Source organism: Ranitomeya imitator, chromosome 4 (assembly GCF_032444005.1).
Source record: "Ranitomeya imitator isolate aRanImi1 chromosome 4, aRanImi1.pri, whole genome shotgun sequence".
NCBI classification, from domain to species: Eukaryota; Metazoa; Chordata; class Amphibia; order Anura; family Dendrobatidae; genus Ranitomeya; species Ranitomeya imitator.
The window spans coordinates 455,670,618-455,695,826 of record NC_091285.1 but is presented as its reverse complement, the minus strand read 5'-3'; the positions used below and the strand labels follow the sequence as shown (position 1 = coordinate 455,695,826).

General features: G+C 45.3%; 1 protein-coding gene across 1 annotated transcript in view; it reads right to left on the bottom strand.

The window, feature by feature from the left end:
- Window positions 1–605: 605 nt before the first annotated feature.
- Window positions 606–25,209, bottom strand: part of LOC138674554 (olfactory receptor-like protein COR4) — a 52,320-nt gene continuing 27,716 nt past the window's right edge. Inside the window, exons 2-3 of the mRNA XM_069762377.1 lie at window positions 1,114–1,533; window positions 606–644 (exon numbers count right to left, since the gene is read on the bottom strand). Coding sequence (XP_069618478.1) covers window positions 606–644; window positions 1,114–1,533 — 459 coding nt within the window. The remainder of the gene's footprint in view (window positions 645–1,113; window positions 1,534–25,209) is intronic.

The window sequence follows — 25,209 nt, the reverse complement described above, 5'->3', positions numbered from 1 at the left end:
CTGTGATCGAGACACACCAATCAAACAGTCGTGATTGAATTTCTAAGAAAAGGTTTTATTAAACACATTATGTTAACAAGACAATAAAAAAAAAAAATAATGTAAAATAAGTTATGAAATCACAAATCGTGATACGCCAATTCTTCCGTTTGATAACTTGGGTGCCTGATGGGCGAAGCCATATGAGAAGGTATTGGCGTGTAGGAGTTAGGGGGTGGCTGGCCGAAGTGGGAAACGGGAACATTGTGTCGCATTGGTGTCTGAGACTGTGACCAACCATTATAATATGAGGGCTCTGTCCGCTGCATTGGCCGGGAAGAGACCAAACGAGTGTGCTCGTCCAAATTGCCATCTGTACCCTTGTTCACAGCTTCCATAATTAGACGCTCCGTTAGTGTTCTTTGCCTGTCGTCCATTTTGGCCAGTTTATCAACTACATAGTGTCCAAAACCCTGCAACGCAGGGCTAACATTGTTTGTTAACACCTTTTTTGCAAGGCTCAACAGTTCAAGTGAGACGTCTGAGGTGGCTTTCCGTTTCCTTGGACCTTGCCTCCATTGAGTCCTGGCAGGTGCAGTCTCCATAAATTCAGTCATCGAGCAGTCCTATGAACAGTCCTGTGTACTGTCCTGTGCACTGTCCTCCTGGGGAGAAAAAAAAATTAAGTTATTAACCCGGCAACAAAAAGTCTTAACACCATAACCGCATCCAAACTATATATTCGTATTAGGAAAAAAAGGTTGTAATATATTTTTAGCTTAGTAATATTCTTTAACCTTCCCATTTATTTATTACTTTGAACTACACTGTTCTGACTGCTAGGGGAACCTGATGAATATTTTATTGTCGAAATAGTCTCAACAAGAAAACATCTGCAGCTGGAAGCGATACTATTTTCTATATTGCTTAGATGGTATGGTTTAGAAATGTCGCCATTTCATACATATGAGGTTCGCCATATAATACTTTACTGCGACAGGGTTACTTATGTGTACATGATTTTGTAATAACTTCTAATTGATGGGATAATCAGAAGTATAAAACATAAAATGCAGAGAAATTATATGTAATTATAGGACACATTGGTGAACTGTCGTGCAAAGAGGTACTTACTTGCTGCCCTTGTGAGTCCTGCACGGCGTGGTTCTCCGATACAATTTGTTCCACAGGTGCCAACAAGCGAAAACACGTGGATGTCCGTGGCACCTCTTGGTCCCTCAGAAAATTCATATGTTCGAAATACCAAAGCTTAGGCACGTAAACATCTTCGGTGGAAGCTCCGGACTTTGTAGTGTGAAGAACCTTGTTAAGCTCCTTCCTCCACACCGTGCGTAGCGCCTGAATTTTCTTCTTGATTACCCCTTCGTTTGCTGGCTCTTCTGGTGCATGGCGATTGTAAAACTCAATGAGCTTGGAATAACCCTCCTTCCTCTTTTCCCTGTTACAATACTCTGGAGATTTGATCTTCCAGAGGCAGGGAAAAGACTGGTAGATTTCAATGAAATCCCTGATAAATTCCACACGATTTGACATCTGAAAAATAATTATAAAAAATAGTTACGCGGTTGACAAAGAGTCCTTTAAACACTACTTTTACCAGTGTACCAACCGCTTAACAACAGCAGCCACACAAAGCACTCATGCCGACCATACATTGTTCCATCTGCCACGCCCTAGGCCACCATAACCCAAAACAGTGTACCGCCCGCTTCACTACAGCAGCCGCACAAAGCGCTCATGCCGACCATACATTGTTCCATCTGCCACGCCCTAGGCCACCATAACCCAAAACAGTGTACCGCCCGCTTCACTACAGCAGCCGCACAAAACCCTCATGCCGACCAAAACATTGTTCCATCTGCCACGCCCTAGGCCACCATAACCCAAAACAGTGTACCGCCCGCTTCACTACAGCAGCCGCACAAAGCCCTCATGCCGACCATACATTGTTCCATCTGCCACGCCCTAGGCCACCATAACCCAAAACAGTGTACCGCCTGCTTCACTACAGCAGCCGCACAAAGCCCTCATGCCGACCATACATTGTTCCATCTGCCACGCCCTAGGCCACCATAACCCAAAACAGTGTACCGCCCGCTTCACTACAGCAGCCGCACAAAGCCCTCATACCGACCATACATTGTTCCATCTGCCACGCCCTAGGCCACCATAACCCAAAACAGTGTACCGCCCGCTTCACTACAGCAGCAGCACTAAACGCTCATGCCGACCATACATTGTACCATCTGCCATGCACAAGGCCACCATAACCCAAAACAGTGTACCACCCGCTTCACTACAGCAGCCGCACTAAACGCTCATGCCGACCATACATTGTACCATCTGCCACGCTGTAGCCGACAGTCACAACCAGTCACAATAGCGTACCATCGGCTTCGCTTCAGCGGCGGAACTAAGTGCTCTTGCCGACCATACAGCGTTCCATCTGCCACGCTCTCGCCCACCAGTCACAACAGCGTACCATCCGCATTGCTTCAGCGGCGGAACGAAGCACTCATGCCGACCAAACAGCGTTCCATCCACTATGCCCAAGCGGTTTAACATACCTTGAAGCTGCAGTGCAAAGCGTGGAATATTCTGGGAAATACTAAATCCAACGTCCAGGTCCACCAAGTGTCCAAGTACAAAGTGAAGAAAGGAAATTTTGAAACCTGTGAGGTGGCTTTGGGAACAATAGCGCTCAGGTGACAAATTTTCCAACCAATTGTGTGCACAGAACCTGTGGCCTATCAGCACATTAGCTAGCAGCTCGACACGCCCCTAGTGAACGTCACGCACAGATTATGCAAAATGTGCTCTGAATCGTCTTGTGTGACATGACCGGTACGACTGTCCCATACGACTTCTACATCGCAAATACGTCATGAAATTGTCGCTCCAGCGCCGTGCATCGCGAAGTGTGACCGCAGTCTACGATGTTGGAGCGATAATTGTGCAACGATGTAACGTCACCAATCGTGCCGTCGTAGCGATCAAAAGTGCACTGTGTGACGGTACCCTTAGTTCTGTTCAGTTTATTGTATTTGATAATATAAAGACTATACATATTGTATTTAGTTTAGTATTATTTGTGCAAAAAAGCGCTGAAACAATTAATCATTTTTTATATATTTTAAATAGAGAATTAGAAATTTTAGAGCAAGGTACAGCTGTGAGTAATGACCAGAAGCATTTGTGTCTAAGGCTATGTGCACACTTTGCGGATTCCACTGCGGATTTTTCCGCAGCGGAATTCCAAAATCCGCAGTGAAAACCCGTTGCGGTTTTACTGCGGATTTATCGCGTTTTTTACTGCGGTTTCTTCTGCGGATTTTCATCTGCAGTTTCCTATTGGAGCAGGTGAAAATCCGCAGGAAAGAAGTGACATGCTGCGGAATGTAATCCGCAGCGTTTCCGCGCGGATTTTTCCGCAGCATGTGCACAGCCTTTTTTGTTTCCCATAAGTTTACATTGTACTGTAAACTCAGGGGAAACTGCTGCGGATCCACAGCGGTCAAAGGTACCGTTACATGTTACGATCTCGTCGACGATATAGTTAGAAATATCACGTGATCACATCGTTCGTGCAATCAGTTTCACATCGTCCAAGAGGCGTCACATGCAACTATCTTGTTAACGATGTAAATTTTGGCTCCGCGTTAGCCTAATTGCAAACGTTTGCAGAACGATTTTTCACAATGGCAGGACTAGGAGAATTTACACCAAAATCGTTCATCTCAGCGTTACACTGAACGATGCTGCACATCTTCTGACACATAATTGGACGAGGATCGTCAGATTTGAGATCCTGACCTCAAATCTGCGATCAGCGATCCAACGATGTGTTCGTCCGATATCTTCACGTTACACGCAACGATGTGAAAACGACATTGCATGAACGACGTGATCATGTGACGTTTTCAAACGATATCATCAACGAGATCGTAACGTGTAACTGTACCTTTAGGCCTCAATCACACTAACAAAAAAAAATCGCAGCATGTTCATTCTTGTGCAAATTTGGCGAGAAAAAAATTCCCACAAGAGGACTGAAATTTTAGTGTGAAAAATATACAAAAGAACAACTGTTATTTGTTTTGATGCTTTTAATTTTTTTTTAAAAACCAATAAGATTTTTTTTTCACTAAAGGGTTATTTCACACCAACATCAAACAAATTGTCACATTTTCAAGATGAGCAGTGTATAAGCAGCATGGCCAAACAAATGTGATCAAACAGTGAACAAGAAAACAATATAATCAAATTATACAACAGGGAGGGATGTTGGTGGAGGAGTGGGAAGAGGGGAGGGGGGAAAGGGTAAAGACAAATACATGGGGGTAGGGGAGTAAAGGAGCACGCATCAAAGGATGCTTTTTATTTTTGTTATAAAAATGTTAAAAAAATACAAGGAATAAAACAATTCCACACATGTTTTCCATAGGCTGCAGTGGAGGGCTGTGTGTGTGTGAGTGGTATGTCCTTGTGTGACTAGCATTTCAGCACTCACTCAGCAGTCTGTCTGAACATGTCGGAACATACCTGGCACTGCCTGGGTATGTCCCTGGTACATTTGCCACATGTGTATTTGTAGCAGTCAACACATCTCTCAGTTGCACAATTGTTCGTGCATCGATGGTTGACCTGACACTTCACCCTTTTGCCAGGGCTAGGTGTGGAAGGAAGTTGCCAAAGGAGTTTCTCCTTACGTGCCTTCTTTTCAGTCACATGACGGCCACCTAACTCTTTTGCAAGCTCAACCAGGAAGTCCACCCGTCTCTCCCGCACCCCAGTGCATGCCTGATAAAGTACATGAGCATAGAGTGCTGCCATGTCAATCATGTTGTAGAACACGGCGACTGGCCATCTCTGTGTTCCTGCACGCATGCTGTACTCCCGCACCATTTGGTCCATTACATCCACACCACACTTTGTGTGGTTGTATTGTGTGACCGTGTTTGGCTTCCTTTTGTTGGTATCCTCAGTCTCAACCACGCTGTGCATGCTGCTGAGAATGTAGACGGCCTTCTTTCGTTTGGGTGCATACACTGTCAGTGTGGCACCAGTGGTTGAAAACACCCGAGTGGTGAATTCAGTGCGGTCCATCTGTCTAGCGGATTGAGGAATTTCCCGGCGACTCTTGTTGACTGTGCCGAGGATAGTGGTTTCCCGGCTAAGCAGTCGTTGTGCAAGTGACCATGATGTAAAGAAATTGTCCGTGGTTACAGTTCTGCGGTTTCGGGTCATAGTGGCAATGATCCTTGGGTTTCCCAGGTTTGCTGACCAGCTGTCACGTAGGAATCTTGGTCACCCCCCGCAAGATAATGACTGAAATAAATGCCATTAGTTCCGGGAGACCCATGAACCAATCCACCTGCTCCGTGTGACGTGCATGTTGAGTAGTCCATTCTTCAATGCTTCGAAGCATGTCAAGACTGATAAAACAGAGGAAGCTCGGAAGGCGACTCTGGACACTTCGTCTGGCCTTAGCACTTGGCTCTCCATCTGTAGGGTACGGTTCTATTGGGGTCAAATGGAGATGTTTCCCCACTTGTACTTCATGCCACACTGTGCCATCTTTTGCGGTCTCTGTCGGCTCACTCGCCAACCGAGCTCTCTTTTTTGGTAGAGGAGGAGTCTCCTCATCTGCAAGATAAATAATTTCAAATAAGCATTTTGTTTTGGTTCAAAATAAAAAAGATAGTCAGGAAATAAAATAGGTAACTCACACTGCCTTTTTTGGCATCCTGTTCCGTCCGTTTTTGAAACAAGCAGAACAGGATCCCTTTTGGCCCCCGTGCACCGTGGGTGATGTCCGTGTGCTATCCGTGAATCCACAGATAGCGCTGTCTGCTGTCACCACATACTCACCTCCCTCCAGCGCCTCTTCTCCTCTCACTTCCGGTTCACTCTTGGGCTCAGTGAAGTGAATATTCATAGCCTAATGAGCGGCACCGGAAGTGAGAGGAACTGTCAGCGCTGGACTGAGGTGAATATGAAATTCTTTATTTTTAGGCTTTTCACTTTCCTCCGTTGTCCGTGCACACGGAAGTCACACGGATGCCATCTGTGTGCATGGATGTTTTCGGCAAAAAGCGGTCCGTGCTTCCGCAAAACAACGGACATGTCTCTGTGTGGAGCAGACGGACACGCATGTGCTCCACACAGAGACACAGTTCGTGCGGAATGGGGCCATAGGGGAACATGTGTCCCGTATGTCCGTGCCTACGGCATGTGTCAGCACAGACTCCACATGTGCCGGTTGAAGGACTATGTCTTCTCCATCTGAGTCTGAAGGGTTTGTGTTGCTCAGAATCAGTTCCAATGTCTCTTCAATGGTGTACCTTCTCTCCATTTTCTTTCCTGTGAACGAAATAGTTTTCTCCCCCACACTCAGGGAGAAACCAAAATAGGTTTTTCTTGTGAGCAGCAACCCCCACACTCAGGAATAGCTTGCATTATTCTGTTTACACACTCTTATCTTAGATAATCCCCCTGCAGATTCCTCAGGCAAGAGCACATTTACAAATGAAAGGAAGCTAATTAAGGATATCACTATGGACTGAGGGTCATTTGACCCTCTCTCAGGACTTCAGGGGGGATCTTGAAATTCCCGGGACTTCTAGTGTTAAGAACTCTGAGCGTGTTCTTATGCTGATTGGTTGAAGTAGAATTTGCTAATATGATAAAACTGCAACACAATAAACGGGGGCCCAGAGATCTGCTTGATCCATCAGTGTAATTGAAAGATTGGTAAAAGATTTATCTGCTTCAAGTCGAATGGTTGATATATAGCAAATTAAGGATTAACAGAGGAAGTGAATTCTGATTTGTTTTTGTTACGTTGAAAAAGGAAAGTTGTCTATTACTATGACAAAAAACTGGATGTTTGTGGTGCAAGAAGGAACTGAGAAAGTGACTGAGATTAATGTGTTGGGGAAGCAAACAATTAAAATTTTGGGACAGGGGGTCTCCCTGCTAGATAATATGGTCCCGTCCCAGGAAATTAAGCCTCTTCTCCCGCCTGTAAGCTCCATGCCCCTTAACCCCAAGGCACCAATATATCCTGGACTGCCGAGAAGTTCTATGGGCATCTTATGGTAGTATTTAAAGATCTGGGGTTTTCACTGTATAATAAAGCCTATACACACCTTTTTGTGGCAGCTTTGATTTCCGGCCTTAAATCTGAATTGAAAGAGGCAATAATGTCAGTCAGATCCGATATTGAGACTTCCATTCTGGACAATGCATTGAAAAAAAGTAGTACAAAGTTTTCAGATTCAGAACTTAACCCGCTCTGCATCAACAGGGAAATCAAGGGTTAAATCAGTAGCCGCAGCGATTTCTGCTCCAATCTCAGCTCCCACCACAGTTACAAGGACGCAGCTGGTTCCTTATCAGTGGCCCAGACTCCAGCTCCAGCCCTCCTGCCTTACACAGATCCAGTCCCATACTCCAATATCCCTTTTTAACGATATGTCTGGGAATCTCCCTCGCCATGTTAATTCTCAGATCAAGAGCTTGTTTTAATTAGAGTAGATGGCAGACCCAATAAATATACTCTCACAAAACCCATCCCTGTGGGACCTTTCCCTGAAGTTACTGCTCAGTTTGTAATCTCTCCCTCATGTCCGGTAAATTTACTGGGGGCAGATTTATTATCACAGTTCCACTCCAGAATATAATTCCAAGATGATGGTCAGATGGTATTTACGTTATATAACCCCTATGCAGATGAACATAATGAGATGTGTATCTTACACGCCCTTCCCACAGTGATGATGGCCCTGATAGGCCCAGATTCACCCCCAATAATGCCTGTAAAACCAGTAAAAGTGTTTCTCAAATCTGGGGCCCCTTTTCCCAAAGTCCATCAGTACCCTTTGAAACATGATCAGGAGCAGGGCCCCAAGGGACAAATACAAACGTTACTCGATAATGGTACCCTGTGTTTCCCCATGTAACACGCCCTTGTTTCCCGTTAAGAAAAAGAACCACCCGGCCAACCCCCTGTGTACCGGCTACTACAAGATCTATGGCCAGTTAATGCAGCCACTGTTCTAGAAACTCCGGTGGTGCCTACTCCACATACTCTTTTGTCCCAGATACCTCAGAGTGCTGCTTGGTTCACAGTCATCGACCTCGCCAATGCCTTCTTCGCCATTCCATTACACCCAGATTGCCAGTTTCTGTTTGCATTCATTTATCAGGGACGACAGCTATATCATAAGGGGTCCAAAACCGTCCCAATCAGTTTGCAAAAAATATGGGCAAGTGTCTTTTACCCTGGCAGTTAGAATATCCTTATGTCACGCTATTTCAGTATGTGGCTGATCTTTTGTTGTGTGCACGGACAGAGCAGGAAGCCATTGTTAGCCTCCTCAAGTATCTGGCAGATCTGAACGGTAGGGTTTCGGCCTTGAAACTTCAGTTCTGCCTTGGTCAAGTGATATTTTTGGGTCACTGTCTCCTTCAGGGTGTCAGACACCTCACATTAGAAAGAACAATAGCCGTCAGCTCCCTTCCTTTCCCAAAAGATGAGATTGAACTCCAGCGTTTTCTTGGACTATGTACTTATTGTTGTCAGTGGATACCGGACACATCCCGCATAGTGCAACCTCTCTACAATGCCCTGAAAGACGGTTCAAGATATGATGATTTTGGCAGATTCCACACCGGATATGCTGTTACTATGGAACACACTGTAGTGCACAAAACTGCACTCCCTCCCTCACTGTCAGCACAAGAAGTAGAACTTCAGGCTCTGTCTACTGCATGTGTTCTGGCCAAAGACAGGTGGGCTAATATACACAGACTCACAGTATGCATTTGGTATTGCTCATGATTTTGGAGCCCTATGGGCCAATCGAGGGTTTATTACTACTGCCGGGACTCCAGTGGAGAATGCTGAAGCTGTTAAAACCCTCATGGACTCAATCAAATTACCTACTCAGGTGGCCATTATCAAAGTTAAGGAGCATGGTCCTAGGAACAGTCCACAGACTGTTGGTAACACCTTTGCGGATATGCAAGCAAAAGCTGCTGCTCTCCTACCCCTTGAACAGACCATACCAGCTATGGTGACCACACGCTCTCAGCGTAAACAGTTACAAGAAACACTGACTCTACAGGAACCTGATGATCCACAACAGACTGAAGTTTTCTGTCGGACCCCATGAGACCACTTAATGACGATGCAGAGAATGTCTCCAAAGGAAGAAATGAAGCAGTGGAAAGCTGATGGAGCACGTATGGACATTGGTCACTGGAAAAAGGACCAACTTGTGTGTCTCCCTAAGCGGATGTACCCTGCTATTGCCACGTGGGCATATGGGCCCACATATCAAGGAAAAAAACAGGCCCTTGCCCTGGTACAAAAATTCTACTGGGCTCCAGGTATTTCTACAGTCCTGACAGCACTCAACCGTGCATGTAACATCTGTCAGACCTGCAATCCCGGTCAACTTCAACATGTACCCCCAAAGCACCTTGCTAAGCCCGACTATCCTTTCCAAAGGCTCCAGGTGGACTACGTCACGTTGCCTAAGTCTGGAAGGTATGAATATTGTCTGGTGGTTGTCGATATGTTCTCCAATTGGCCGGAAGCATTCCCCGTTACCAACACGACTGCAAAGACCACAGCAAAGAAACTGGTGATGGAAGTCATATGCAAATATGGTGTTCCAGAAGTTGTTGAAAGTGACCAAGGCCCGGCCTTTTCTTCTCATGTGTATCAGGAGGTTCTGACAATGCTTGGATCCACTGTAGCCCTCTATACTCCGTACCATCCACAATCTAGTGGGAAAGTTAAGAGGCTGAACGGCACACTGAAGGGACAATTGACCAAAATGATGCAGGAGACTACGGCTCCATGGCCAGAGATACTACCCATTGTACTGTACCACATTTGTACTGCCCCTATTGCAAAACATGGCCTGTCCCCTAATGAAATATTGTTTAGTGCTAGGCCCTCAGTTGCAAATTTCAAGCCTCAGTAGTCATCAGAAGAAACTGACCATGCTATTCAATATGTTATTCAGCCTAGTAAAAATCTTGCTAACACCCATGTTTTAGTTTCTTCTTCCCTTCCAGATACAGCAGAAACCGACACTTGTCACAATTTGAAGCCTGGTGGTTTTATGGTCGTGAAAAAGCTATGTCAGAAAACACGGACTAGAACCCTTGTATGACGGTCCCTACCAAGTCCTCCTCATTACTCCTATGTCAGTAAAGCTGGAAGGAAGGCCGATGTGGATCAACGTATCGCACTGCAAGCTGGTCAAACAGACTAGTAGCAAATAAGGGAACATAATGTTTTAGTTTTTCGTATTTCCATTTATTAATATTGGTAACCGCATGGCACAGCCTAAATTCTCCAACATCCTTGAATAATAAGTTTGTACAATATCATGAAAGATGAGTAGTACAGATGGGTATAGCCAATAAAATTGTCAGTTCTATTTTCATTTACCCTATGATTACACAAATGTGGGATAAATTGCTTAGGGGCACAGATTATCCAGATGATCAAATTTGGGATATATTGGATATACTTAATACTACTGTTGCTGTCCAAAACCAACTTATCATAGTCACTAATCAATATACTGTAGTACTGGACTACTTAACAGCAGCACAGGGTGGTATGTGTCAGATTATTGGACCCGCTTTCTGTTATTATACAGATCCCAATAGTACATTAAATTTAAAGTTAGAGGATATTCAAAGACTCAGAGATCAATATGATAAAGACAAAGACCGTAATAGGGACAGTTGGTGGGCAGACACCTTCTTACACATCGCTGCCTTTATCCTTGTCATGTACAGTGGGGCAAAAAAGTATTTAGTCAGTCAGCAATAGTGCAAGTTCCACCACTTAAAAAGATGAGAGGCGTCTGTAATTTACATCATAGGTAGACCTCAACTATGGGAGACAAACTGAGAAAAAAAAATCCAGAAAATCACATTGTCTGTTTTTTTAACAATTTATTTGCATATTATGGTGGAAAATAAGTATTTGGTCAGAAACAAACAATCAAGATTTCTGGCTCTCACAGACCTGTAACTTCTTCTTTAAGAGTCTCCTCTTTCCTCCACTCATTACCTGTAGTAATGGCACCTGTTTAAACTTGTTATCAGTATAAAAAGACACCTGTGCACACCCTCAAACAGTCTGACTCCAAACTCCACTATGGTGAAGACCAAAGAGCTGTCAAAGGACACCAGAAACAAAATTGTAGCCCTGCACCAGGCTGGGAAGACTGAATCTGCAATAGCCAACCAGCTTGGAGTGAAGAAATCAACAGTGGGAGCAATAATTAGAAAATGGAAGACATACAAGACCACTGATAATCTCCCTCGATCTGGGGCTCCACGCAAAATCCCACCCCGTGGGGTCAGAATGATCACAAGAACGGTGAGCAAAAATCCCAGAACCACGCGGGGGGACCTAGTGAATGAACTGCAGAGAGCTGGGACCAATGTAACAAGGCTTACCATAAGTAACACACTACGCCACCATGGATTCAGATCCTGCAGTGCCAGACGTGTCCCACTGCTTAAGCCAGTACATGTCCGGGCCCGTCTGAAGTCTGCTAGTGAGCATTTGGATGATCCAGAGGAGTTTTGGGAGAATGTCCTATGGTCTGATGAAACCAAACTGGAACTGTTTGGTAGAAACACAACTTGTCGTATTTGGAGGAAAAAGAATACTGAGTTGCATCCATCAAACACCATACCTACTGTAAAGCATGGTGGTGGAAACATCATGCTTTAGGGCTGTTTCTCTGCAAAGGGGCCAGGACGACTGATCCGGGTACATGAAAGAATGAATGGGGCCATGTATCGTGAGATTTTGAGTGCAAACCTCCTTCCATCAGCAAGGGCATTGAAGATGAAACGTGGCTGGGTCTTTCAACATGACAATGATCCAAAGCACACCGCTAGGGCAACGAAGGAGTGGCTTCGTAAGAAGCATTTCAAGGTCCTGGAGTGGCCTAGCCAGTCTCCAGATCTCAACCCTATAGAAAACCTTTGGAGGGAGTTGAAAGTCCGTGTTGCCAAGCGAAAAGCCAAAAACATCACTGCTCTAGAGGAGATCTGCATGGAGGAATGGGCCAACATACCAACAACAGTGTGTGGCAACCTTGTGAAGACTTACAGAAAACGTTTGACCTCTGTCATTGCCAACAAAGGATATATTACAAAGTATTGAGATGAAATTTTGTTTCTGACCAAATACTTATTTTCCACCATAATATGCAAATAAAATGTTAAAAAACAGACAATGTGATTTTCTGGATTTTTTTTTTCTCAGTTTGTCTCCCATAGTTGATGTCTACCTATGATGTAAATTACAGACGCCTCTCATCTTTTTAAGTGGTGGAACTTGCACTATTGCTGACTGACTAAATACTTTTTTGCCCCACTGTATGTAATACTAAAACTTGTTCTTTGGTGTATTTCTGTATGTATTAGGAAATTCTGCACTAAGACAACTAATGATGAAACCAAAAGCGTTACCACCCCTGCTCTTCTCTACACCGAGTTCACAAAGGTACCTGATGAAGATGTTGAAGCCAAGCGCATGGCTATCTTCAAAAGATCACCACCACCGTTATCAATAACTGGTGCCATGGCTGGTAACATGGCACCAGTCATGTGAAGACCAGTACCCCTTGAGCTTATTGCTTGGGATAGTACCTCTGATGCTGGACATTAATTAACAAAATTTATCTAGGGGGGAATGTGAAGGAACAAATTATGAAAGATTCTCCATTTTGTGCTAGATTCTCCATTTTGTGCTTTGACTCCATTTTCTTGTTGGTTAAAGATAAATTCTGTTATTCCATGAAGTAACTCTGTCCTGTTTCTCACGAAGATAACATTTTGTTATTCAACTAGGCTATGGATCATAATTGGTATAAAGACCTTGAGTGTTCCAATTCGAGCCGAGCCAGATAAGAGACTTGGGGGTGTATCGATATACAAGACTGAGGCATCTGTTAATATGTTTTTTATGCCAAAAAGACACGACCATATCTGTAGTTTCCATTTTTTCCTGTATCTTTATGGGTTAAGTTTTTCCTTTAAACATGGAGGATACAGACTTCAGCACAACCATATGGGTGAGAATCTCAACGCGTTTCTGGAGACTAGGCTCCCTTAATGATGACATCAGGGAGCCTAGTCTCCAGAAACGCATTGAGATTCTCACCCATATGGTTGTGCTGAAGTCTGTATCCTCCATGTTTAAAGTTTGTTACTAAAGAAATCGCTTTTTTACGGACTCGGTGAAGCTGGACATTTCTTTCTTTTTTTTGGATCTTGCACGCCTGGACACAGCGGGTCCGTGCTCCCGAGGTTTGGTTGCTGAATCACGGGTGAGCTGGTTTATGTTCCTTCTTATTAAGTTTTTCCTGCATTCTTATAGGTTAAGAACTGTGAGTGTGTTCTTATGCTGATTGGTTGAAGTAGAATTTGCTAATATGATAAAACTGCAACACAAAAAACAGGGGCCCAGAGATCTGCTCGATCCCCCATACAGAGACATGCGTCTCCGTCTGGTCATTTTCAGTTGCCGGCAACGCACCGTAGATTAATTTGGAAATCACTGAGTCAACCGTGAAGGATCAATTTAGATCCTCCCTCAACAATGGCATCCGATCTCAATTCCAGCCAATTCTGCGTTTGAAAAGTAAAGCGTTGCTCCTTCCCTTCCGATCTCTGCCATGCGCCCAAACATTGGTTTACCCCCACATATGAGTTGAGTATCAGCGTACTCAAGGCAAATTGCATAACAACTGTTGGGGTCCAATTTCTCCTGTTACCCTTGTAAAAATAAAAATTGGGGGCAAGATATCATTTTTGTGACAAAATATGATTTTTTTAATTTTTACGGCTCTACATTTTAATCTTGTATGAAGGACATGGGGGTTCAAAGTGCTCACTACACATCTATTTAAGTTCCCTAGGGGTTCTACTTTCCAAAATGGTGTCACTTGTGGGGGTTTCCACTGTTTAGGCACATCAGGGGCTCTCCAAACGCGACATGTTGTCCTATCTCAATTCCAGCCAATTTTGCTTTGGAAAGTCAAACGGCGCTTCTTCCCTTCTGAGCTCTGCCATGCGCCCAAACAGTGGTTTACCCCCACATATGGGGTATCCGCATACTCAGGATAAATTGCTCAACAACTTTTGTGGTCCAACTTTTCCTGTTGCCCTTGGTAAAAAACAAAATTGGATATGAACTCAATTTTATGTGAAAAAAAGTTAAATGTTCTTTTTTAAAAAAAACAAAACATTCCAAAAATTCCTGTGAAGCACCTGAAGGGTTAATAAACTTCTTCAATGTGGTTTTGAGCACCTGGAGGGGTACAGTTTTTAGAATGGTGTCACTTTTGAGTATTTTAAATGTGATGTGGTCCCTAAAAAAATGGTGTTGTAAAAATGAGAAATAGCTGGTCAACTTTTAACCCTTATAACATCCTAACAAAAAAAATGTTGGTTCCAAAATTGTGCTGATGTAAAGTAGACTGGGGTTGAGCGAAACGGATCGGCCAATTTCATAAGTTGAAGACTTTCGGCAAAGTCGGGTTTCATGAAAGCCGACCCGATCTCAGTGTGGGATCGGCCATGTGGTACGCGATCTTCGCGCCAAAGTAACGTTTCATATGACGCGTTTAGCGCCATTTCTCAGCCAATGAAGGTGGACGCAGAGTATGGGCAGCGTAATGACATAGGTCTCAGTTCCCACCATCTTAGAGAAGGGCATTACAGTGATTGGCTTGCTTTCTGCGGCGTCACAGGGGCTATAAAGGGGCGTGCACGCCGACCGCCATTTTACTTCTGCCAATCTGAGCATAGGGAGAGGTTGCTGCAGCTTCGTGAGAAGCAGGGATATACTTAGGCAGGGAGTCTTAACCCCCAAACCGCTTGTGCTGTAGCGATTTCCACTGTCCAACACCACCTTTTCTTTGCAGGGACAGTGGAGGCTAGATTTCTGTGCATCAGCTCTGTAGCTTATAAGGCTCCCTGATAGCTGCATTGCTGTTTGTACACCGCTGTGCAAACCAACTGCTTTTTTCAAAGCAAAAATCCTGTTGCTCCTTCTTTTCTGCACAGTTCTCTTGTTTCTTTGTCCACACTCTTGTGTGCAGCAGTCCCTGCTGCTGCCATACTGCTGCCATACTTGTACTTTGATCATTGTAGGGAGATTGAAATTGTACTACAGCCCTTGTGTTTTTTTTATATATTTGCCATCCACTTTCTGCCACTCAAACTGTGTAGTGTAATACAGTGGGCTGGATTTTTTTCTGCATTCTCCCACACATAAAAAAGGGAGATTTATATTACCACTGAGTGCATCTGCGTCAGTCCTGTTTGTTGTATCTGTCATCCAATGTCTGCCACTCAAACTGTGTAGTGTAATACAGTGGGCCTGATTTTTTCCTGCTGTCTCCCACACATAAAAAAGGGAGATTTATATTGCCACTGAGTGCATCTGCGTCAGTCCTGTTTGTGGCATATCTGTCATCCACTGTCTGCCACTCAAACTGTGTAGTGTAATACATTGGGCCTGATTTTTTCCTGCATTCTCCCACACCTAAAAAAGGGAGATTTATATTGCCACTGAGAGCATCTGTGTCAGTCCTGTTTGTGGCATATCTGTCATCCACTTTCTGCCACTCAAACTTTGTAGTGTAGTACAGTAGGCCTGATTTTTTCCTGCATTCACCCACACATAAAAAAGGGAGATTTATATTGCCACTAAGTGTATCTGCATCATTCCTGTTTGAGGCATATCTGTCATCCACTTTCTGCCACTCAAACTGTGTAGTGTAATACAGTGGGCCTGATTTTTTCCTGCTGTCTCCCACACCTAAAAAAGGGAGATTTATATTGCCACTGAGTGCATCTGCGTCAGTCCTGTTTGTGGCATCTGTCATCCACTTTCTGCCACTCAAACTGTGTAGTGTAATAAAGTGGGCCTGATTTTTTCCTGCATTCTCCCACGCCTAAAAAAGGGAGATTTATATTGCCACTGAGTGCATCTGCGTCAGTCCTGTTTATGGCATATCTGTCATCCACTTTCTGCCACTCAAACTTTGTAGTGTAATACAGTAGGCCTGATTTTTTCCTGCATTCACCCACACATAAAAAAGGGAGATTTATATTGCCACTAAGTGCATCTGCGTCAGTCCTGTTTGTGACATATCTGTCATCCACTGTCTGCCACTCAAACTGTGTAGTGTAATACAGTGGGCCTGATTTTTTCCTGCTGTCTCCCACACATAAAAAAGGGAGATTTATATTGCCACTAAGTGCATCTGCGTCAGTCCTGTCTGTGGCATATCTGTCATCCACTGTCTGCCACTCAAACTGTGTAGCGTAATACAGTGGGCCTGATTTTCTCCTGCATTATCCCACACATAAAAAGGGAGATTTATATTGCCACTGAGTGCGTCTGCGTCAGTCCTGTTTGTGGCATCTGTCATCCACTGTCTGCCACTCAAACTGTGTAGTGTAATACAGTGGGCCTGATTTTTTCCTGCATTCTCCCACACATAAAAAAGGGAGATTTATATTGCCACTGAGTGCATCTGCGTCAGTCCTGTTTGTGGCATATCTGTCGTCCACTGTCTGCCACTCAAACTGTGCAGTGTAATACAGTGGGTCTGATTTTTTCCTGCTTTCTCCCACACCTATTAAGGGAAATTTATATTGCCACTGAGTGCATCTGCGTCAGTCCTGTTTGTGGCATATCTGTCATCCACTTTCTGCCACTCAAGCTGTGTAATGTAATACAGTGGCCCTGATTTTTTCCTGCATTCTCCCACACATAAAAAAGGGAGATTTATATTGCCACTGAGTGCATCTGCGTCAGTCCTGTTTGTGGCATATCTGTCATCCACTGTCTGCCACTCAAACTGTGTAGTGTAATACAGTGGGCCTGATTTTTTCCTGCATTCTCCCACACCTAAAAAAGGGAGATTTATATTGCCGCTGAGTGCATCTGCGTCAGTCCTGTTTGTGGCATATCTGTCATCCACTTTCTGCCACTCAAACTGTGTAGTGTAATACAGTGGGCCTGATTTTTTCCTGCATTCTCCCACACATAAAAAAAGGAGATTTATATTGCCACTGAGTGCATCTGCGTCAGTCCTGTTTGTGGCATATCTGTCATCCTCTGTCTGCCACTCAAACTGTGTAGTGTAATACAGTGGGCCTGATTTTTTCCTGCATTCTCCCACACCTAAAAAAGGGAGATTTATATTTCCACTGAGTGCATCTGCGTCAGTCCTATTTGTGGCATATCTGTCATCCACTGTCTGCCACTCAAACTGTGTAGTGTAATACAGTGGGCCTGATTTTTTCCTGTATCCTCCCACACCTTAAAAAGGGAGATTTATATTGCCACTGAGTGCATCTGCGTCAGTTCTGTTTGTGGCATATCTGACATCCACTTTCTGCCACTCAAACTGTTTAGTGTAATACAGTGGGCCTGATTTTTTCCTGCATTCTCCCACACCTAAAAAAGGGAGATTTATCTTTCCACTGAGTGCATCTGCGTCAGTCCTGTTTGTGGCATATCTGTCATCCACTTTTTGCCACTCAAACTGTGTTGTGTAATACAGTGGGCCTGATTTTCCCAGCAGTCTCACACACCTATAAAGGGAGATTTAAACTCACAACAAGTTAACGTACACCTTCTAACTGGTTTTACAGTACCATATAACGTTTGTTAGTTTGGTTACATTTTTCCAAGAATGAGAAAGTCTGGTGGAAGAGGTCGTGGCCATGGGCGGTCATTGCCAGCTGGTAATGATGGTAGTGGTGGTGGAGCATCAGGTGGTCGTGGGAAAAGCAATATAGCACCTAAGTCTCGAGTTGTTGAGCCAGCTTCATCGTCTGGCTACACAAGGCCTCGAACGCTCCCTTTTCTGGGAGTAGGAAAACCGCTTTTAAAGCCGGAGCAGCAGGAACAAGTTTTGGCTTTCCTTGCTGACTCTGCCTCTAGCTGTTTCGCATCCTCTTCGGAAAGTGCAAAATTTAAAAGCAGCGCGTCATCAGTGGATGCTCCCGGTCAGGAACAAGTCGCTTCCTTGTGTCCTTCACCCAGAACAACAGAGAAGGATGCGTCAGGCGACACAACGGGTTACTCCATGGAGCTCTTTACACATACCGTCCCTGGGTTAGAAAGGGAAATTGTTAACAGGCCATGCCCATTACAAGATGAATCGGACATGGAGTGCACAGATGCACAGCCACAGCTAGATTATTATGCTGTTCCATTGACTCAGATCACAACATTGCCCTCGCAGTGTACTGAGCCGGAATCTGATCCTGATGAGACTATGGTGCCCCGTCCCAAACGCTATAGCACCGGCTTACACGGTGACACAGAGGAGGGTGCACAGGATATAGAAGATGAGGTGATAGATGACCCAGTTCTTGACCCCGATTGGCAGCCATTGGGGGAACAGGGTGCCGCTGGCAGTAGCTCTGAGGCGGAGGAGGAGGAGCCGCAGCAGGCATCAACATCGCAACAACTTTCATCTGGCAGGCTCGTATCTGGTGTGTCAAAACCAAAAACAGTTGTAGGACAACGTGGCCATCCGGTTAGAGTAGCTCAGTGTGCAATGCCTGAAAAGGTATTCGATAGTAGGAAGAGTGAAGTCTGGCAATTTTTTAACCAAGATCCGAATGATCGGTGCAAAGTGATCTGTAAGAAATGCTCAAGCACCTTTAGCAGAGGACAGAATGTCAAAAATGTAAATACAAGTTGCATGCGTAGACATTTAGCCACCATGCACTTGCAAGCCTGGACTAGCAACCGAACGTCCCGAAAAGTTGTTGCACCCGCTCACAATGAAGCTAGTCAGCAACGCTCCATTCCTTCCCTCACTGTAAGCCCACCATTTACGACACCACCTGCAGCAAATGTGGAGGTATCGTCGCAAGGCCAAAGCAGTCAGGGAATCACCAGGTTCTTGGTAGGAAACACTGTAAGTAGACCAACAGCAAGAATACCATCACCAACCTTCTCTCAGTCTGCCATGTCCACCACCACCCCCGCTAGTTCCACCATATGCAGCTCTCCAGTCCAGCTCACCCTACAAGAGACTCTCCTTAGGAAAAGGATGTACTCATCCTCTCATCCGCATACACAGGGTTTGAACGCCCACATTGCTAGACTAATCTCGTTAGAGATGATGCCCTACCGGTTGGTTGAAAGCTTCACTTTCAAAGCCCTGACGGCCTGCATGGACCAGTAGGCATGGCCAGGGACATTACGTCTCTATCACGGTGCACTGGGTTAATGTGGTGGATGCAGGGTACACAGGGGACAGCCATAGTGGCACAGTTCTGCCTAGCCCACGGTCTAGGAAACAGTTGGCTGTAGGCAATTGCCCCCCCTCCTCCTCCTCCAGAAGCAAAAGCTCTTCCACAAAGCGCAGTCGCACAACCACTCCATCCGCAGCTGCCAGTGTTGCAACCATGGTGTCCCATTATGGAGCAGCTTGTGGGAAGCGTCAGCAGGCTGTGTTGGAAATGAAGTGTTTTGGTGACAACAGACACACCGCGGAAGTTCTGTCTGACTTCTTGCAGCAAGAAACTAAGTCATGGCTGGGCAGTGTACATCTTGAGGCAGGCAAGGTAGTCAGTGATAACGGAAGGAATTTTATGGCTGCCATAGCCCTTTCACAACTGAAACACATTCCTTGCCTGGCTCACACCTTGAACCTGGTGGTGCAGTTCTTCCTGAAAAGTTTTCCGGGGTTACCCGCCCTGCTCCTGAAGGTGCGAAGACTTTGCTCGCACATCCGCCGTTCGCCCGTACACTCTAGCCGTATGCAGAAAAATCAGCGATATGTCAATCTTCCCCAGCACTGCCTAATAATCGACGTTGCAACAAGGTGGAACTCCACACTGCACATGCTTCAGAGTCTGTGCGAACAGAGGTGTGCTGTTATGTATTTGTGGGAGGATACACATACACAGGAAGGCAGTTGGATGGCATACATGGAGTTGTCAGGTGTGCAGTGGTCGAAGCTACAAGATCTGTGTCAAGTCCTTCAGTGTTTTGAGGCATGCACACGCCTGGTTAGTGCATAAGCATGAGCATCCCCCTAATGCGTCTGCTGATGCAAAATTTGACGCACATAAAGAAGCAGGCGTCTGCAGCCAAGGACGAGGGTAGCCTTGATGACAGTCAGCCACTATCTGCTCAGGGAAGTCTCCTGGACAAGGTGGCGGATGAAGAGGAGGAGGACGAGGAGGATGATGGGGATGAATATTTATGGGAGGAGGAAGCTTCTCAGGGGGCAATAGAAACTGGTGGCGTTGCAACGTCAGGTACAGGGTTTTTAAGGGAGACAAGTGATGTTGATTTGCCAGAAAGTGCTCCTCAACCCAGCACAAGCAGTGAATTGACACCTGGAACATTGGCCCACATGGCGGATTATGCCTTGCGTATCCTAAAAAGGGACCCCCGCATTATCAAAATGATGACCGATGACGATTACTGGTTGGCCTGCCTCCTGGATCCACGCTATAAAGGGAAATTGCAAAATATCATGCCACATGAGAACCTTGATCAAATATTGGCTACCAAACAAGCAACTCTTGTAGACCGTTTGGTTCAGGCATTCCCAGCACACAGCGGCGGTGATGAGGGGCAGAAATCAGAAGTGGCGTTGGACAGAGGGGTTTTATGTCCAGGTTGTGGAATGATTTTGCAATGACCGCAGACACGACAGGTATTGCAGCATCAATTCAAAGTGACAGGAGACAACATTTGTCCAGTATGGTTACTAAATATTTTTCCTCCCTTATCGATGTTCTCCTTCACAAGTCATTACCATTTGATTACTGGGCATCCAAAATAGACACCTGGCATGAATTGGCAGAATATGCATTGCAGGAGCTTGCTTGCCCAGCAGCTAGTGTGCTATCAGAAAGAGCATTCAGTGCTACTGGGTCAATACTGACCGAAAAAAGGAGTAGTCTGGCTACCCAAAATGTTGATGATCTAACCTTCATTAAAATGAACCAATCATGGATTTCTAATTATTTTGCCCCACCTTTCCCGGCTGACACCTAGATTTCCAGTAAAAAGGTCTTGCTTTTGGACTGGTCTTACTGGCTGTTCCAATTTCTCCATTTGCAGCTGCTGTATGTCCAGCATACGGCATGTTTACACCTCCCTAAATGGGCTGACTCCCCCCACAGGGTCGTGGTCGCAAGCACCCGTGCGAGTGCCATTTGGCTGAAGAGGTGGGTGTGGCCACTTTTGGGCGACGGCACTGGCACAGGGTCCCTCATAGTACAATGAAGTTTCTCTGGCGGTGGTGGTGCGCACCCAACGTCAGACACACCGTTGTGAGCCAGTACCGCCGGCCACGAGAGACTGTTCCCCCCCAGCTCAAACAGTGCTCTACCACTTGCAAAATTATCTCTCACTGCTCCACCACTGTTTAGTATATGCGGTTAAATCCTTCAATGGCACTGCCAATACCAATTTGCTGACATGTATGATGCTACTAAAAATATACTGGGGCCCTGTCCTACATTTACACCAGTTAATACTTTGCGCCAAATACCACTGTTTGCAAGTCAGCAGAGGAGCCCACCCCTGTATCTAGGTATGCCACCTGTTTATTTGTTATTTTTTTTTTTGCCAGACATTAACATCAATTTATTATTTTGGACTACTAACTGTGTCAGACACTCCTTCCAATTGTCCTCCGCTCACCACACCAATGCTGCCTGTGTACCCCTGGAACCTATTTAAACCTGCATCGAGCCTACTTTTTTATTTTAGGCCTAGTAAGTCTGTCTGCGGTCCTGTCATGATTCCAATGGCAGGGAATCACAAAAGGACAAGCACCAACCTGAGCTGACCGCGACCCTAAACCTGAACACACAAATAACAATAGTCGGGGAACGTGCCTACGTTGATCCTAGACGTCTCGCACCAGCCGAAGATCTAACTTCCCCTATTAGAAGAAACACAGACCTCTCTTGCCTCCAGAGAAATACCCCACAGAAATAGCAGCCCCCCACATATAATGACGGTGAAATGAGAGGAAGGCACATACACAGTATGAAAACAGATTCAGCAAAATGAGGCCCGCTAAAACTAGATAGCAGAGGATACAAAAGTAAACTGCGCGGTCAGCAAAAAACCCTTCAAAAAAACCATCCTGTAATTACTTGAACTCATGTTCCAACTCATGGAACATGAGGAGCAATTACAGCCCGCTAGAGCAACCAGCAGCAAAGAAACAATTATATGCAAGCTGGACAAGACAAAAATAAAGCAAAACGTGGAACAAGAAAATCAAAAACTTAGCTTGTCCTGAAGATTACTGAAGCCAGAAGCTGAGGTAATAAAACACTCTGATAACCTTGATAGCCGGCGGGGAAATGACAAGAAAGCCCGGTTAAATAGGAAACTCCCAAATCCTAATAGAACAGGTGGACACCAGAGACAGCAGAACACAAATCACCCAGTACCATCAGTAACCACCAGAGGGAGCCCAAAAACAGAACTCACAACAGTACCCCCCCCTTGAGGAGGTGTCACCGAACCCTCACGAGAACCACCAGGGCGACCAGGATGAGCCCTATGAAAAGCGCGGACCAAATCATCAGCATGAACATCAGAGGCAACCACCCAAGAATTATCCTCCTGACCATAACCCTTCCACTTGACCAAATATTGGAGTTTCCGTCTGGAAACACGAGAATCCAAGATCTTCTCCACAACATACTCCAATTCTCCCTATACCAGCACCGGAGCAGGAGGCTCAAGCGAAGGAACAACAGGTACCTCATACCTCCGCAACAACTACCGATGGAACACATTATGAATAGCAAACGATGCCGGGAGATCCAAACGAAACGACACAGGGTTAAGAATTTCCAAGATCCTATAAGGACCGATGAACCGAGGCTTGAACTTAGGAGAAGAGACCTTCATACGAACAAAACGAGAAGACAACCACACCAAGTCCCCAACACGAAGTCGAGGACCCACGCAGCGACGGCGATTAGCAAACTGCTGAGCCTTCTCCTGGGACAACTTCAAATTGTCCACCACATGACTCCAAATCTGATGCAACCTATCCACCACCATGTCCACTCCAGGACAATCAGAAGGCTCCACCTGACCAGAGGAAAAATGAGGATGAAACCCCGAATTACAAAAGAAAGGAGAAACCAAGGTAGCAGAACTAGCCCGATTATTAAGGGCAAACTCGGCCAGCGGCAAAAAGGTAACCCAGTCATCCTGATCAGCAGAAACAAAACACCTCAAATAAGTTTCCAAGGTCTGATTAGTTCGCTCCGTCTGGCCATTCGTCTGAGGGTGGAATGCAGACGAAAAGGACAAATCAATGCCCATCTTAGCACAGAACGTCCGCCAAAATCTAGACACAAACTGGGATCCCCTGTCAGAAACGATGTTCTCTGGAATCCCATGCAAACGAACCACGTTCTGGAAAAACAGAGGGACCAACTCAGAGGAGGAAGGCAACTTAGGCAAGGGTACAAGATGAACCATTTTAGAAAAGCGGTCACACACAACCCAGATGACGGACATTTTTTGAGAGACAGGGAGATCCGAAATAAAGTCCATGGAAATGTGCGTCCAAGGCCTCTTCGGGATAGGCAAAGGTGACAACAATCCACTGGCTCGAGAACAGCAAGGCTTAGCCCGAGCACAAACCTCACAAGACTGCACAAAAGAACGCACATCCCTCGACAAGGATGGCCACCAAAAAGACCTGGCCACCAAGTCTCTAGTACCAAATATTCCAGGATGACCTGCCAACGCAGAAGAATGGACCTCGGAGATGACTCTACTGGTCCAACTATCCGGAACAAACAGTCTCTCAGGCGGACAACGATCAGGTTTACCCGCCTGAAACTCCTGCAAAGCACGTCGCAAGTCTGGGAAGACGGCCGACAAAATCACCCCATCCCTAAGGATACCAGTGGGCTCAGAATTTCCAGGGGAGTCAGGCACAAAACTCCTAGAAAGAGCATCCGCCTTCACATTCTTTGAACCTGGCAGGTATGAAACCACAAAATTGAAACGAGAGAAAAACAGTGACCAACGAGCCTGTCTAGGATTCAGACGCCTGGCAGACTCAAGGTAAATCAGATTTTTGTGATCAGTCAAGACCACCACACGATGTCTAGCACCCTCCAGCCAATGACGCCACTCCTCAAATGCCCACTTCATGGCCAAAAGTTCCCGATTACCCACATCATAATTCCGCTCAGCGGGCGAAAATTTTCTAGAAAAGAACGCACATGGCTTCATCACCGAGCAATCGGAGCTTCTCTGTGACAAAACCGCCCCCGCACCAATCTCGGAAGCATCAACCTCAACTTGGAAAGGAAGCGAAACATCAGGCTGACGCAACACAGGAGCAGAAGAAAACCGGCCTTTAAGTTCCTGAAAGGCCTCCACAGCTGCAGGAGACCAATCAGCAACATCAGCACCCTTCTTAGTCAAATCCGTCAAAGGCTTAACAACACTAGAAAAATTAGTTATAAAACGACGATAGAAATTAGCAAACCCCAAGAACTTCTGCAAACTCTTAAGAGATGCAGGCTGCGTCCAGTCACAAATAGCCCGAACCTTGACGGGATCCATCTCAATAGTAGAAGGGGAAAAAATATACCCCAAGAAGGAAATCTTCTGGACTCCAAAGAGACACTTTGAGCCCTTTACAAACAAGGAATTAGCCCGCAGGACCTGAAACACCTTCCTGACCTGCTGAACATGAGACTCCCAGTCATCAGAAAAAACCAAAATATCATCCAAATACACAATCATAAATTTATCCAGATATTCACGGAAAATATCGTGCATAAAGGACTGGAAGACTGAAGGAGCATTAGAAAGTCCGAAAGGCATTACCAAATACTCAAAATGGCCCTCAGGCGTATTAAATGCGGTTTTCCACTCATCACCTTGCTTTATTCGTATAAGATTATACGCACCCCGGAGATCAATCTTAGTGAACCATTTAGCCCCCTTAATGCGAGCAAACAAATCAGTCAACAAAGGCAAAGGATACTGATATTTTACGGTAATCTTATTCAAAAGACGATAATCTATACAAGGCCTCAAGGACCCATCTTTCTTGGCCACAAAAAAAAAACCTGCTCCCAAAGGGGACGAAGATGGAC